We start from the raw sequence: 16563 nt of genomic DNA, 5'->3' as shown, positions 1-16563 counted from the left end.
CTCCGGGCCCGAATAGCCCCGCTCAGCCCGAGGCCGGCCTGGGCCGCGGCTGCTCCCTCTCGTACTTGCCCTGGGCTTCCTGAGGGAAGGGGGGGAGTTGCATCTGCATTTTGTAATGCCGCTTGTGAGCTTGAAATCTCGAAAGAAGAAGGGAAGGCAGAAAATCTGGGTTCAGATTTGCTTGCAACCAATGTTGTAAAGTCGATGAGAAGTGGAAAAGCGGGGGAGGATGAGTTAGACTCCTGTTTTGACACTATGTCAGTCCCTTGGCGTGTCAGGGCTCCGGCTTTCCCACTGTTTGTTCCAGGCCCCTTTCTGATCCCGCAGAAGCTGTGAAAACACAGCACTGAAGATCTTGTGTGACGAGGACCGTGGCTTGCTCAGCAGGATGCCCGTCTGTCAGAAAGGGTCCCGTCCTCTTGGACACCCATGTAAACTCGCGAGGAAGGAGCTGCTTACTCCAAATGCTGTGTGAATCGGTGCTGCTGCAGAGTCTTAAAAGCCCGCGAGGAAGATGCTGTCGGGTCACCTGTTCAGTTGAACAGTATACGCCTTTAGTAGCAGGCAAATAGCGTTAAGGTCTGTTATTTGTGTGTACCCTGGGACGCTCCTGGCATGTGTTGCTTGGGCTGGAAGGCAGAGGCCTGGCCTGCCGGGGAGCGGTGTCCTGTGCCTGGCCCTGTGCGGTGATGCTCTGTCCCACTCAAGGCTCCGCATCTTTTTGAAAGAGTTAAAGTTAGTTTAAGCTCAGCTTCTACAGTTTGCAGAATTGCACTCCCAACGCTAGTTGATTAATGCTGTTTTTCCTGTAGTATGTGTCTTTTTCCCACTTCACAGATCAACATTTAGTGCTGGAGGTAGGCTCGTGCTCTGGTTAACTTTGTTGTACAAACTACCTTTGTAGTTAGATTCCTTAGATTCCATTTAACACCTTGTCTTCTGACTAAAGCCAGATTCTACTTTAAAACGTTTCACTTCTCTATCAGTTATAATGCTTGAGCACTTAGGCTTCACATACAGAGTACAGCATCACCTGAGAGGGTAACCTCTCAGGATAAGTGCAGAGTCTGTTTTCTTAGGGAGTATTGTGCGATGCTTTTGTTTTAACTTCTCTAAGACTTGTGTAACTCATCAATTCCTTCTCCTCCTCGTCTCTTTCATCCTGTGTATAACGTCTTTGACAGAGTAAGATATTTCAGTGCTTGCTTTTCAGGGTTTCTGGAAGACCAGAAGCAACTCAAATCTGTGAACTGGTAATATATTTTTATTTCTTCCTTACTTTCACCTTTGTGTAGATCAGTGAAATGAAACACTTAGCGTTTCATGTTACCAAGCTATTCAGGCTGATTAAGTTGTTCCCTTTAAAAAACCTGCATTTAGGAGAAAAAAATGAATGTGATTTTTGTGTGGCTCTGAATTATCCTCTACAGTGTCTAACTCAAAACTGTAATACCGTGAGAGGACAGAAGCAGCGGGAAATAACAGAGCTGTTCTCGGGTTTTTTGCATGTTACTCACAATTAAAAGTAAATCATGCTTTAAGTCATTTTAATGTTAATAAACTTAGTATTGTATGAGTTACGAGATGTTTTGTTCTCTGTTAAACGAAGAAATATGTTAATGCTCATTTTTCTTCAGATTGCCAGTGCTTTACTTTTCTTTCAGTCAGGATTTGGTAACCTCCTTTCTCATCAGATTAATATAAGATTTCAGAGTTTCAGTGTGGAAAAATTAGTTATTCTGGTTCATTTGTTTCCTTTAGCAATTTTATCATATTTACTGATTTTTTTTTTTTTTTTCCTTTTTTGGGCTGAGAAGGAACTAAGAAAGGAGTAAGTGGTGCTGTGCTTATACTCCTGTTTTCACTATAATTTTGGCTATAACCTGGCACGCTGTCATTAGATTGTGTGAGGCCGGGACAGAACTGGTTCTGAGTCTAGCTTGTTTGAAGCTTAGAGCTTTACAGCTGAGCCAAAGCTGACTGACTCCCTGGTGGACTATTGTCAACTGACAGCTATTTCACATACCTTCCTGAAAGCCAGAAGCATCTTCAGTGTGCTCTGTCCCTTGTACGTGTGCCCTTCTACAATTTTTGCTCTGTGTGTGGTTTTCTTAGGAGAATCCAGTGCCAGTTCAGTAAATGCCTTTTCTGGGGAGATGAAATGTGCTCACTCAGCTGAGACTGAAAGAACCAAATTTTGTGATCCTCCAAGTCAAATCAGTGCAGAACAAGGCACTTCAGCTTAAGTCTACTAAGATGCTTTCAGAATCTAAATGGAGTTGTCCAGGATGACTATTTGCATAAAAGCGTGATTTTAATTATGATTTTAATTCCACTGCATCTGCATGAGGGTAGGATGAGAGAGGGAAAACATAACATTGGAACTTGAGGGGAGGGTATTTGCCTGCTGCTACATAGAGTGTTACTGTTATTGCTGTTACCCTCATTTTTTCCCTTCCAGTCTGAGAATTCTGATAAATCGAGTGCAGAAAGTGATTCAGAGACTGAAGTGGAACAGGTCTCTGTATATCATAAGCTCCTGGCTACCCTGAAGACCTCTCCTGAGTCTGAGAGTGAGGAAGAGGAAGATGAAAGTGAATCAGAAGAAACTGGGGAAAGTGAGACAGAAATGGACAGTGAAGGGTCCCAGGAGATCAGAGAAGCAGATGGAGGTGAAGAAGATAAGAATGATGCACCAGAGCAGGAAGAAGGTAGTTTGTCTTTTCCCATGCTTTGGTAAATGTTGTTTCAGTTAGAAAGTTTGAGAACATATGTTTTTAGCCAGGATCTTGGTATAGACTGGCTTGTTGGCTGGATGCTCTTCTGGCTTGGACGCTCTGTTGCTCCATTGCTTCTGTGTGGGTGGGAGCAGCAGCTGCTGCAGGATTTAGCAGGGGAGAGGGTAGCTGTGCTCTTTTTCGGGCAGACAGCCCACTGCTGCTTCCTCAGATGTTGTTTGTGCGGCAGCACAGAGGAAATCCACATGGTGCAGCATACCAGGGGTTCTCACCCACTCATGGGAGACACAAGCTGTTCTCTCGCACGGCATCTGGCTTGGCTGCTGCCACCGAGAGGAGGGAAAGGTTTGCCTCACAGCAGAGGAAAGACTGTGTAAATTGGAAGGAAACCTCCTCCTTTATGACGAGGCATCCTCATTCATGAAGTCTGCAAAGAAATTCTGGGAGAGAGGAGTCAACTTTTTATTATTTTCAGTTATTTGGGGTTTTTGAAAAGAAAACTTATATTTCTCATATAGGTTATTTCTCTAATTTTCTCTGGGGAAACACATGTATTATGTAACATTAGACACGCTAGCCAAAAGTTGTCTTTACTGTAGAATACAAAGCCCACTTTTATATTTCTGGATAGAGTATTGGGAGAAAAAAAATCGGTAACTCAAAGGGAACAACCTAGCTAGCAAGAGGTAGCTACAGACAGTAGTTTTTCCAGGAGAATATAACCTCTTTCTCTCTAACAATTCACAGCTACAGACACAGCAGAGCAGACACTTGGCCAGGAGCAGGCTGATGGCGCAGATGCCTCTTGTGACCCAAGTCAGGGAGTAATTGATGAGTTTACTGATGTGAAACATGAATCTGAATTTAGCTTGGAAACCAATTTCATGGAAGAGGAGAGTGGAGATTGCAATGCAGATGAGAGAGACGGCAATTCTCCACAAGCTTTTTCAGAAGGTAAGTTTGTGTCTAGTGATCTGCCTCTAGAGGAGTATCTGTGAACATGTGTAAATTATCAAACACCCTAATGATAACACTGTATGGCTTCTGAGTTCTTCCACTACATTATTCATTGTATTGCCCACATGTGAGCTGGTTCCATAAGGGAGGCTTAACACTAATGCAGACGGGCAGCTGAACCATTCTGTAGCCCCTGTGGACTGGGATTTGTGCGTAGTTTCTGTTATGACTGATAAAGCTTGAAATACCAGGAACTAGAAATGTGTGTGGAGACTGTTGTCTTGCTCTGTTGCTTTAATAGTAGTTTAAAAAGCTGGTGTAATATGAAGGGCCCTGCAAGCTGAATTTGACTATGGAAGATATTTTTGGCACAGACAGCACAGGAAATAATCACAAAACTGACCTGTGAGGGCATCCTTCACAACTCAGTGGAGTTAGAGATGAGATTCTGGGAAGCTTGGGGCAGCTACAATAATTTAGACAAATGCTCAGGGCTTTCTGAATCTTGAAGGTTACGCATAGGAGTCTGACTGCGGCAGGTCCAGGAAGGTGTGAGGCATCAATGGAGCATCTGTGTGGTATCTTTTAAAGGTGTAGCCCAGAGTCTCAACGCCGCAGTGCGCTGGTGGGTGCAATCTCAGCTTGAGTGTTGGAGTCGTCCCACCGTGTGTAATAGAAATAACTGCGTGCACGAGTGTGTGATCATTCAGTGATATGCCACACATTGGCACTCACAGAGCTTCTATTCGTGTTTCATGCTCTGTGGTTTTAATATCAGATGGCATAGTTTGAGAGAGAGAGAGAAATATGTTTGTAGCATCCCTAGTGATGCTGGCTTGTCATCTTGGAGCAGCAGCTGACATTAGATCTGGGAGGCAGGCTGGTTGATACATCAAATGTGTGGAAGCATCAAAGGGCCATGTGATAGAAAAAACAGCTCGTTCTTGTTACCATGAGAATATTACTTGGGCTGTTGGCGTTGCATTTTAATGAGAACCGTAGCTCTCCAACTGCATGTTAAGTATCCTAACAGCTTTGTTCAAGCTATAAATGATGCACTACTTTTCAGTGAGTTTCTCTAGCTTGGAAGGGGCTTTATAATTACTCCAGAAAATGAGTCACCTAAGATAGCAGAAAGGGGATGAATTTCTACTCTGGTCCTGAGGTCACTAGAATTCCTGAAAATGCTTCACATTATTCCCTCTACTTTATCTGACAAATGCTGAAACTCAACTGAAGAGAGAGCCTGTATTACAATTAAATGATATCCTGTTCATTTGCGGTGCTTGGAAGATTTTCTCAACAGTATCATGATTAGCAAATGTCTTGACTTTTGCCTGGATAACTTGTATGTGGGCTAGATATCCGTTGGCAAGCACTAGTGTTCTTTAATTAGTTTTCTTTATGCAGTGAGTGCTGCTGTGCTGCAGGCAGCACACAGGGCTTGGTTTTCAAAATAAGCTTTGCATGTGACTCTGTGCATGCCAGTGTCTTTGAATATAATGTGATTTTACAGTTCCTTGCCTTTCCTTTCCAAAAAAGAAATGCTGATTAGATAAATCAGACTTTTGCTCACTTCAGGCAATTTTTGCCTCCCTCCCCCAAAAGCCACCTAATCTTTCTCAGCTTTATCACAAACTGTATTCATATCACTGGTCAAAGATGCAAAACCTTGGGCAGAACTGTTTATAAATTAAGAAGGGCAGTAAGTTCACTTGGGTCTTTATTATTGACAGCCTATTTCTCCTGCAAGGGGTGGATGTATCAGAGCTTAAGGCAGAAAATTGCCACAATGTTTTCTACTACATACTTACTGCTTTCCTGTCCAACATTTGTGATTGAAAGTTCTAGTACTTCCATAAGTGCTTCTTTTTCTTCTTTTTTTTTTTTTTTCAAAGCAATCTGTCAAATCTGTTCTCTCAGTTCTTGTAGAGAGAATTTGACATCCTTTCTCTCATCTCCAAGTGCTTTGAAATAACTAGTTTTAACTGTGGTGTTGGCCAGCATGGAAACTGTTCGTCTCATTTGCAAATCCATTCTGAAACTTGATTCCAGTATTAGCTACAATAGTTCTTAAGATTTTGTTGTTGTTGTTGTTGTTATAAATAGATCCATTTAAACAGCACATGGACAAAGAACTTGAAGACAAAGAAGTAGAAAAAATGTCTACGCTTCCTAAAACTTCAAGTCAAAGCCAGGTAACAGTGTTCTGTAGCCATCCAGAGTTCTGGAAGATGCCTGGATTAAAATAATTCTTTTTTTTATAGAAGTGAAGTCGATTCATAGTGGTTATTATTAGCTGTTGGCACTGGAATTGTCAAGATTTTGTCACTATGTTGTTGCTGGAGTGTTTTCTTCTTCACTTAGTGCTGAGCGAGAGTTGAAATCTTAAGTCTGCTGTTATGTAGGCATATGGTGAAACATCTGAAAAACATAGCTTTAGAGTTTGATCTGTAGTCCCAGAACTACAGGTTTAGTGCTCTTGATGCCAGGTAGAAACAGGACTGGTTTCTGAGTGGTAACAGCACGATGCCAGGGATGTGCTCTGCAAGTGAACTTGTGAGGTGACCATGTACATTGTTAAAAGTACTTGTGATGCACTTTCACGTTCTTGCTTCAAGATGGCTGTATCTCTGCACACATTTACAAGCTAATAAAGGGGAATTTAATGTTTATGTTGCTTATACTGGAAATAATAGATGAATTGCAGAACCAGAAAACCACCTTATTGCTTGAGAGAGAATATTGGTTTTCAAAATGCTTGTTTTTAGACAGACCTTTGCTTCCTAATTTTTTCACATCTGATTTTGTTTTGGAGAGTTGCCTTGCATTCTGGTCAGCCATATGCTGGGTGACACTCATTGGAAGATATCCAATGGTTAGTCAGTCAGAGAGAAAGCTGTGATTTTTTTAAATTTTTTTTTCTTCTTTTTTGGAATATGGTAGCCAAAAATAACCAGTGCCACCTGAAGCAATGCATGGTGTATCTCTGCTTAACTTGGTGTAACTGCTTTACAGAGATAGATGGGGACAACTTGCATGGCAGAAGGCTTAAAGTTTAGAGTTTTCCCCTACTACACTGGTAGCTTTTGTCCTTGAAATCAGACAGACTCCCAACAAGATTGTATTTAGCAACTGATTCACAAATTCTGGGTTTAGTCCCTAATGGGGTTTTGTTTTCATCTTTAAACAAAGTACATACCTCAGTGCGGCTGATCTAGAAGCATAGTCGGACTCCAGGGTTCTCATCTTGTCCCTGGTTTGTGCCACTGATTTGCTGGATGGGTTAGGCAGAAATGACATCCTTCCTCTTCCTCCGTTTTCTCAACTGTAAAATGAGGACAGTTATAGAATCACAGAATCATTATGGTTGGAAGAGACCTGAAAGATCACCAAGTCCAACCATATACCTGATGCCACCATGCCCACTAAACCATGTCTTGAAGCACCACATCTAAACGTTTTTTGAACACCTCCAGGGATGGTGAGTCCACCACCTCCCTGGGCAGCCTGTTCCAATGCTTAACGACTCTTACAGTGAAGAAGTTCTTCCTAATGTCCAGCTTGAACCTCCCCTGGCGCAACTTGAGACCGTTTCCTCTTGTCCTATCACTGGTTACGGGGGAGAAGAGACCAGCCCCCACCTTGCTACAACCTCCTTTCAGGTAGTTGTAGAGGGCGATCAGGTCTCCCCTCAGCCTCCTCTTCTCCAGACTAAACACCCCCAGCTCCCTCAGCCGCTCCTCATAAGGCTTTTTCTCCAGGCCCTTCACCAGCTTTGTCGCTCTTCTCTGGACGTACTCCAGCAGCTCCATGTCCTTCTTGTAGTGAGACAAGTATATATGTGTAGTATAGACACATTGCTGCAAAGTACATCCAGATCTACTGAGGTAAAGTTTATTGTTATTTACCCTGGCAGACTAAAAGAGATTCCATATTGAAAAAAAGATTTCAACTTGTAGTATGAAAAGATAACTTCTCAAATTTCATGAACTTGATTAAACTGCCAGCTGTGGTGATGTGCTTTTAAGTGTACTAAGTTTGGTACATGTGACTCCTCTTTGATTTCTTTTCTTTCCTCCCCCCCCAGTGGCCAAGGCTGGGCCAACTAACTTTTTCTTCCACTTTGGAGAAACACAAAACTTTGAAAGCAGACAAAGAAGTTGATGTGAAACAGCTTTATCTTCACAAGCCTTTAGAATCCACTTGGCCAAAAGTTAATAAACAATTTATGTCCTCGGCAAACAAACCAAGCAATCCTTCTTTTACCCCATTACAAAGAGAACTCTTCTGCATCATGAATACATACCGGGACTTGTTCTATCCAGAAAGAAATGCTTTAACAAATGGAGAAGAAATCCGGCATGCTTACTGCTTGCATGCCTTGAACCATGTTCTGAAGGCAAATGACCAGGTGCTCAGCAACAATGCCAAACGAAGAGACCAAAAGCCAGGGACTGACAACGATGACTACAGGGATCAGGGGCTCACTAGACCTAAGGTAAGAGAGTTTCATTAATGTGATTCCCCCATCCCCACCCTGGCTGTCTGATTACGCCGGATAAACATCCTGGTAGTTCATCCAGAGGTATTTCTGTTGCTACTCTCTCGGGTGACATGTTCCTGGCCACGTGCCTTTCCACATCCCTTTGTGCTGCCTAGAAGTTGTCTGCCGTGGCCAGGGCAAATACCCTGCAAGAAACAGTGACACAGTTTTGTCAGCCAGCCTGTTTCTGTGCTGAGCCATGAGTTTGACTTACTTTTTCTTTGTCCCCCTGTCACTACAGACTGATATGTTGTCTGCTTCCATTTCCAAATCTACCAGTACAGAAAGGTGCCTCTGCATTGATCTTCAGTATTAGCGCAGGTAGTATAGGCTGTCACCTAATGTGGGATGTCCCAGAAACTTTTTTGTCCTTAGGCACTTGTAAGGACTTGCCTGCATAGAGGTCAAGTACCTGGGAGACCTCAGGGAATCCCAGTTCCATTATCAAGGCCACCCATTACGGTTGGTGGCGCAGGCCTCAGACCAAGCCTTCCTGGATTCACAGCATCCTTTAGGTGATAGCCAGGTGGATTCAACTAGGGCTAGCCTGTCACTGAACAGTTTAAAAGCTGGGTTTCAGTGTTCATTGCACTCCTGGCAGATGCCTTTGGTTTTTGTGTTGGCTCCCCAGTTAGATATTTATATTGCAGAGCGCTGTGCAGAGGTTATTGCCACCTATCCAGGAGCCAGCTGTTGACCCTGTCTGTGTATTGCTGAGCTTTTGCTTGCTCGGGGCTTAGAGAGAACAGGAGAACGTGCTTAGTTTTCAGTTCCCCTGTAATGGTCCCGTGGGTGTGAGATGGGGAACCAAACCGAGCTGCTGGCCAATACCTGTTCATGAGCGCACTGTGTCCCAGCGCATCCTCCCTCCTTGCTGCATGTCAGAATTGTTTTGTTTTTGATTGTTGGGATGCCCCATGGAGGCGAATCTAATAAAAAAAATTACTTGACATACAGTTAACTGTGAGTGTTTGTATTTTATGGGTTATTCTGTTGTAACTGTTGATCTATGCAGGTACTGATGATAGTGCCCTTCAGGGAGTGTGCTTTGCGAATTGTGCATATTTTCATCAGTCTTCTTGAAGTGAATGACAAAAGAAAAATAGATGTAAGTAATAAAAAGCGCTTCAAAGGGGAGTTTGGCTCTGACCCAGAGGAGAGGCCCCCCAACCTGAAAAGGCCTGAAGATTACGAAGCCGTCTTTGCTGGCAACATTGATGACCACTTCAGAATTGGTAATAACCTACTGAACAGATGATTTTTAGCTTGTAAAGAACTGAGAAGTAACAAGTTCTTCCTAAATGTCTAGGAGCTGTCAGGGCTTGGACGTTCTGGTGAGACTCTGGGCTCTGTGGTATTCATGCTAGTTTTGCACTGACAACTTGGATTTTTCTGAAAATCTTTCTTGCCTTGCCAGAACTTAAAAAGGAAGAGAAAATACAAAAATAATGATTTTCACAAGAAGTTCAGAATCGCTTAAAATGCAATGATTGCTTTATTGTAGCAGGACTGCCCACGCATCATTTTAAAGAGGATAGCCTTGATTATGCAGCGAAGTCTTTCATGTTATTAAAAAAAAATATTTTTGATTTTAATCAGCCTATTCACAATATCTCTTGTAATCAGTAAGGGTTGGAACAAAATTAAAGCTTGATATTGAGCAAAGTAGTTTTCTACTGTGCTGCCTGTGGTTTTCATGAAGGCAAAGGGGTAGCCAGCAAGTAGGACTGTTGGACAAGCGGCAAATTTGAGACTATTTCATAATATTGTAATCTCTTGCTGTTTTAGTAACTCAGTATGCAGAGAATTAGCTAGTGGCTTGGTTCCTGGAGTTGCCATAGTGAGTAGGCAGTTTTTCTAACTTAACTTGACAGATCAGAGGCTTTTGAAATTATTGCCCCTTGAAAGATAAATTGGCATCCCAAGAAATTTAATGATGCAGTGGAAGATGCGAACAGGTCCCACTCAGTCTTTCTTTGTTCCCCAGTGAATATCTCTCTGGCTGAGAGCATCTTACTTTCAGTAGCATAATAATTTTCCTTTTAGTCCTTTCCCATACCACAGTCTGCTTGATCCACTCACTAGGTGTGAAGAAACGCTTGAAGAAACTTTCAGTGCTGTTACTTGCAGAAGCAAATCATAGAAGCAGAATAATTATTCTTCCTTACTGTGCCTCACACCCTGTTACTTCTGCACAAAGATCTAATTTAAAGCACATTTGTTATGCCTTACTAAAACCACCCTTTCACATTTTTAAACAGAAAAAAGACTTGATGTTGTTAAACTGTGTATATGCTGTGACAAGTGATACTGTCTTCCTGGAAATTCAACCAATTGTGCCTTTTTTTTTTTTAATCATCGGGTTAAAATAGATAGCAGGAGGGGTCCCTGTTGCTGTCTGTGTGAAATTCTTGCAAGTGTCTTCAGATGTGCCTCTGATAGATGGCTTCACACAGAGGGAGAGATCTTGAAGAGGCAGCTTTGTTGGGCAGAGTGTAGTGGGTGGTTGGAGTATGGTCCGGACTACCTGGATGTTTAAGTTCAGAAAACTATGGGTCCTGGCAGTGTTGCCATGTAGTTATGACACAGGTAACAAACTCCTTTGATTCCTTCCTTTTCCTTTCTTGAACATGAGGGGTGATGCATAAGCTAGTTCGGCATCTACACCGCAACATGCGGCGTGAGAAGCAATGCCAGGGAAGGTGCAAGACTGGTTATGCTTTCAGTCGTCACAACATGAAGAACCTTTTCCTTTGCATTTTAGTAGCAGCTCTTGTGACCCTGTGAATAAAGGCAGTTTATAGTCAAGAGGTCCACACTGAATCTTTCATGCCAGATGAAGGTAACAGTTACTATAGTACCTAATGGCAGAGACCAGAGTCTAGGATTTAGGGATAAAGGCATAGTTAATCATTTCTGCTTTTTGTTTTTTTCTGAAGTTCTTCAGCCCCCGCATTCCCCTTTTTAGCAGAAAATCACAAAAAATCTGTTTCAGTTAAAAAATGTTGTCCAGGCTATGAAAAATCTGGAAAAAAGTACTACTGAAAGTATTTGCCGAACTTCGTGAAAATCTGCCAAGTGCTTCTCAAATGGGGGTGGGGTGGGTACACACTTTTTGGGGAGAGAAGAGTTTCAGACAGATTGTTTTTGTCCAGCTAGTATGTGTTAAGGGAGAGGAAATGTAGGGAGTTACTGTTATAGTGCCTGCTGGAAGAATATGGTTGATGATTGACCTTAACTAACAAAATGCTGTTGGCTGTTGTTGGACAGGGGTTGCGATTCTTCAAAAGAGTATGAGACTCTATGCACCATTTTATTCGTCGGATATCATCATTGCCTCTCCCCTGGGTATGAGGACTATTATTGGCGCACAGGGGGAGAAGAAGAGAGATTTTGATTTTCTGTCATCAATAGAAATTCTAATAATTGATCAAGCAGATATTTACCTGATGCAGAACTGGGAACATGTTCTGGTATGTTTTCCGTATGTATTAATTTTTGTGTTGTACTGTGTCTTGTTAGTCTGATATAACTTAGTTTTGGCACTGAGCAGCAGTGCTATCTTTTACTGACTTGATTCCAGACATGTATGCTTGTTCCTTTTCCCTGATATTTTGCTTATACTAAGAATATTCTTTCTACAGATTTTGATAGTATTCAGCACCTGTTCTCTATAAATGTTAGTGTTTGGTGCTTTAGTGGCATATTTCATCACAGATTTTTTTTTTTTTGGACAGTTTTAATTATCTTGCTGGATGAGATAATGATGATTCCTTTGATCACATCTGGGAGAAAATATGCCAGCTGACTGTCCAGTCTCTCAGTCAGATTGCAGCCATGTGAGGAATCCGTACAACCTAACTCAGGTTCCTCCAGGAAGCAGTAGGAGCTGGTGCTTGTCTCCACTGACTGCAGAGATATTAAGTGTTAGTCACATCCGAAGTTAAACAGTATGAAGATTTTCCTTAGAAGTATGTGTAATGAAAATAGAGCTCTTAGATTGTGGCTAGTATGCAGCAGTATCTATGCCTTTTGGGTTTTGGTTAATTCAGGGCTTCAAGATTGAAAGGTTGGGGTTTTTTCCACATAGAAACACCTTTGAGGACAGCATGATGTCACTGTGCATTTTGAATGAGCCCAGAAGGTGTCTTGTTTCCTGCGGAGTTCCAGGAAAGGCACATGAGCCTACACGATATCCAAGGAATGAGTCCTGGAGCCTGTTTCCTGTTTGTGGTTTTTTTTTTTTTTCCTTTGGGTGTGACTGCCTGCCATGTGGCAGCAGGGATGCCAGTCCTAGGCATCATTCAGTCAGGCCAAAATGAGGGGAATTTTTTCACTTGCACCCAAATTCTCCCTGAGTGTGATGGGAACTGCACATGGGCTTCTTTTAGCTCAGAAACCTTGGGCCTGTTGACTTTAATACAAACAACAAAAAAAATCTATTATGCTTGCCCCATGGGAGAAGATTGGAAGCGAAGGTTACTGCTACTGATGACTAAAGAGATGGTAGCTTTCAGTGGTGGCAGTAGCTTTTCAGATTTCTGTGGTGGGAAATCAAGTCAATTACTCTTGCTATGGTCAATAAATTCCAGACAGTCGTGTCTTGGGAGATCGCTGCAGTTTTATATTCTCTGCTGTCTTGCTTGTCCCTGCCCACTTTCTCGCTGCAGTTAAGACTCTTGCAGTCTGGGCTGCAGCAGCGATGTGTTTCCATCTCTCTGCATAGCACCTGATGAAGCACATTAACCTGCTGCCTCTGGATTCCCATGGGGTAGACTTTTCCCGAGTGCGAATGCTGAATCTCAATAACTGGTCCAAGTACTACCGCCAGACGCTGCTGTTCAGCGCTCTTCAGGATCCCCAGATTAATTCTGTCTTCAACAAACACTGCTTCAATTACATGGGGCAGGTGAGTTCACAGATGAGCTGAAAGCGTTCTTTTAAATGCTGGTGTAAGGGAGGGGGAGAGGAACAGAAACCCAACACGCGGAACAATTCCATAACTCAGTTGCAGAAAGATTGTCTGTGTGCCAGTCACTTCCATTACCCAAGTATTTCAGTCTGACTCTCCATGACGCTGCATGACAATTTCTAATGGTGTGCCAAAGGCATGAAGAACTACTACTCTTGCAGCGATACTTACTTGATCCTTTTTTTTCATGGGTAGCTGTTTTCATGTCAGAAATCAGATTTTGTTTTTTCTTAATTTGACACACACAAGTTATCTTAGTTGGTTTATTTTGTTGTTAAATAGAGGGTTTGCCTGCTTCCTTTTTTTTTTTTTTTCCTCCTACTGTATAAGAAGCACAAACTGTTCTTACTTTGAGAGAAACAGGAGAAGTAAAAACTTAGTTGTTCATCTTAAAAATATGAAAGTCAGGGCATAAGCAGTGGTCATGTATATTTAACAGATCTGGTCTGTGTGTACATGAATGTAGTTTTGTATTGGAGCTTTCTTAAAAACGGCCTTGTGTGCTGCTTGCAGATGTGAGTTATGAGCAGAAAGCTGGCTGTAGCGTGGCTGCCTTTGAAATGCTGCTTCCTTAAACATCCTGCTTTCTTCTCGCAGGTGGCCATCCGCAACATACCACTCAGTGGCTCCATTAGCCACGTTGTGGTCCAGCTTCCTCATGTTTTTCGGAGGCTAGAAGCTGAGAATTTAACTTCTGTAATAGATATAAGGTACTCTATGTTCCAGACTATTTTGCTATGCCCTAATGACTGCAATTTCAGATTTAGTTGAGTGTACTGTTTCCGGCAGAGCACAATGAGATTTCACCACAGAAGTATGCCTTCGTTGGTCTTCAGATGCAGGCTAGGCTCTGCACAGGTGGAGGGGAATGCCAAACTGCTCACCAAAGGCACTGGAGAATAAAGTCTGGGAAAGGAGTATCAGTCTCTACCATAATTGTGTAGTACTGGTAAAGCCTTTGCCTTTTATCTTCTACATGCATAGAAATCCTATGAAGTTAAAGAAAGAAAAATGTAGTCCAAATCTTCTGCAGTCTGTTGTCTGATGATATTCCTGTTTGACGTCATATCAGTATTGGAAAGCTAAATGTTAACTCTGCTTAAAACATATTTGTTTTCTTAACTGAGGTTTCAGTTTTTCGTCGACAAAGTTTTGCCCGAGTACCGCGATGCCATCATGTCACACACGCTTATTTATGTCCCATCTTATTTTGACTACGTGCGTCTTCGAAATTACTTCAAGAAAGAGGAGCTGAATTTTACTCATATTTGTGAATACACTAAGAAGGCTGGCGTCTGCAGAGCAAGACGGTTCTTTCTCAAGGGAGAGAAGCAGTTTTTGTTGTTCACTGAGCGCTTCCACTTTTACAAAAGGTGAATTGTGGACCAGGTTTTCCTCTGAGTTGCATGTGTGCTGTTTTGGAAGTAGAGTCTGACCTTAATTATAGATGGGTTATATTGCTTTTTGAATCTGTTGGATCTCTCTGAGGACTTCTTTGACTGAAGTAAGAGCTTTTCAGTTTACTTTAAAATTTTTGCACGTTGTCAGCAGTTCCTTGCAGAGACTCTAATACTTTGCTATATGCAGGGCTTTATTCAGGAAGATAAGCGCTGCCAAGTTCCACTGATGTCAGGACAGGATGATAGAGCCTGCAAAATGGGATTCATTGTGCTTTTTATTTGTGTTCATCTGCGCCACAACAATTATGTAAAATTCTGGAAAAGGATATGTAATTGGTTCAATAACGCAAGACAGCAAGCTGAGGCCACTTGGAAAATTTGCTATGTCCTGACTGGAGCTGTTTAGGGAACAGTTTTTTCTATTAGCAGAAGATGTTTGGGCAAATACGAAGTTTCCTGAGTCTCAGTGAAGCCTGATCAGACCATCTTAAAATCCAAGCTAAAGTCTGAATACTGCGGGAATTGGTGTTGGTCTGTATTTTAGAGGAAGTCATTGTGCCTGACAGTGTTAGATATCCCCCCTTAAATTCCACATCTGTGATTAGTCTTCATTCCATGACACAGGGTTTGTAGAGTTGAGCTACAACTGACATACATTGGAGTTTGTGGAAACTGGAAGAACTGGTACAGGATTGATGTTTCAACATGTACATCTTGTAAAAATTGTCAACAAAGTTACTTTTTTGTTTTTTCCTACTACAGGTATACCATAAAAGGCATTAGGAACCTCATTTTCTATGAGTTACCAACATACTCCCACTTCTACAGTGAGATTTGTAATATGATGAAGGCCACAGACAATGGGGTGGATGCTACTTGGACCTGTACTGTGCTCTACTCCAAGTATGATGCTCAGAAATTGGCTGCAGTGGTTGGCATAGATCGCACAGCGCAAATGCTACAGTCCAAGAAAAACGTGCACCTCTTTGTTACAGGAGAAAATGAATAAGTGGTACTGCAGTCTAGGTGGTTGGATGGACCTGCATTTTGCTCGTAATGCACTTTTTGACATTGTTTTTTAAAGAAGTGTTAAACCTTTTACTCCCTTTTATTAAATATCCTGTTGAAATTGTTCATGTAGTGTTAAAACTTATATTTCAGTACTCTGTCCAACAAGAAACGAAGGATGTAATTCAAGAACGCAGAGGTTGGGGGGTCTCTTCTGTATAGGAACAAAATCAATCCAGAACTATCCTTCTTGTATATTGAAAAACTTCCTGATCAGTAAAGATTGGTGCTGTGATAAATGACTTTGGATTGGATTCCTTCACTTCATTTTCACATGTAGCAAACTCACCTTCTTTTGTCAAAGGCAACTTTCTCATTTAATCGAGAGGAAGAAATGTGCCCAAGTATTCAATGCAGTCGCTGTTCTGTAAGCCCGTATAAGGGAGGTGCAGGCAAGGCCTCTTCCACACAAGCATATTGTTGAATAAAAGCTGAACTTGCTTCCACTTGACACCTGTGAGAATGCATGAATGTGTTCGGGTAGGAGCTATGGGTTTGCATTTTTCCTGGAGTGACATAAATATCTCTGCCTCCTATTTACAACAGCTCTTCTGGCTGGTCAGTTTTACCAGGAAGAAGTTTTCCCAAAGGAAAACAGAGTTGAACTTGGCAGGCAGATGAGCCTAGGCCTGCCTAGTCCCACGATCACCAAAGCAGCATTGTGGGGTACAAAAGCAGGTGGTGCAGTTGCAAATACCTGTGGTGTCCTGTCTCACACCATGGCAGGGGTGCGTGGGTTGGCTGGTTGGTTTTTCCCTCTTAATGGTCACTTACGGACAGCATGGAAGCATCGTGGTGCTGCCTCTTCTTTCTCTTCTCTTTCCAGGAAGCAAAGCCTAGTTGAAAAGGAGCTAAAAGTAGAGATATTTTTTTGTAAGCACG

General features: G+C 42.2%; 1 protein-coding gene across 1 annotated transcript; it reads left to right on the top strand.

The window, feature by feature from the left end:
• Positions 1–1213: 1213 nt before the first annotated feature.
• DIEXF (digestive organ expansion factor homolog (zebrafish)) lies at positions 1214–15906 on the top strand (the record flags this gene model as incomplete). Its single annotated transcript, XM_009710347.1, has 11 exons — positions 1214–1253; positions 2462–2711; positions 3486–3692; positions 5805–5893; positions 7786–8196; positions 9257–9476; positions 11512–11714; positions 12968–13150; positions 13811–13923; positions 14341–14586; positions 15376–15906. Coding segments are annotated over 11 exons (2209 nt in total), but the record flags the coding sequence as incomplete, so codon positions are not given.
• Positions 15907–16563: the final 657 nt, after the last annotated feature.

The sequence above is a fragment of the Cariama cristata genome, unplaced genomic scaffold, assembly GCF_000690535.1.
Source record: "Cariama cristata isolate BGI_N322 unplaced genomic scaffold, ASM69053v1 scaffold13111, whole genome shotgun sequence".
Lineage (NCBI taxonomy): Eukaryota > Metazoa > Chordata > Aves > Cariamiformes > Cariamidae > Cariama > Cariama cristata.
This window is presented reverse-complemented; position numbering and strand designations above follow the sequence as displayed.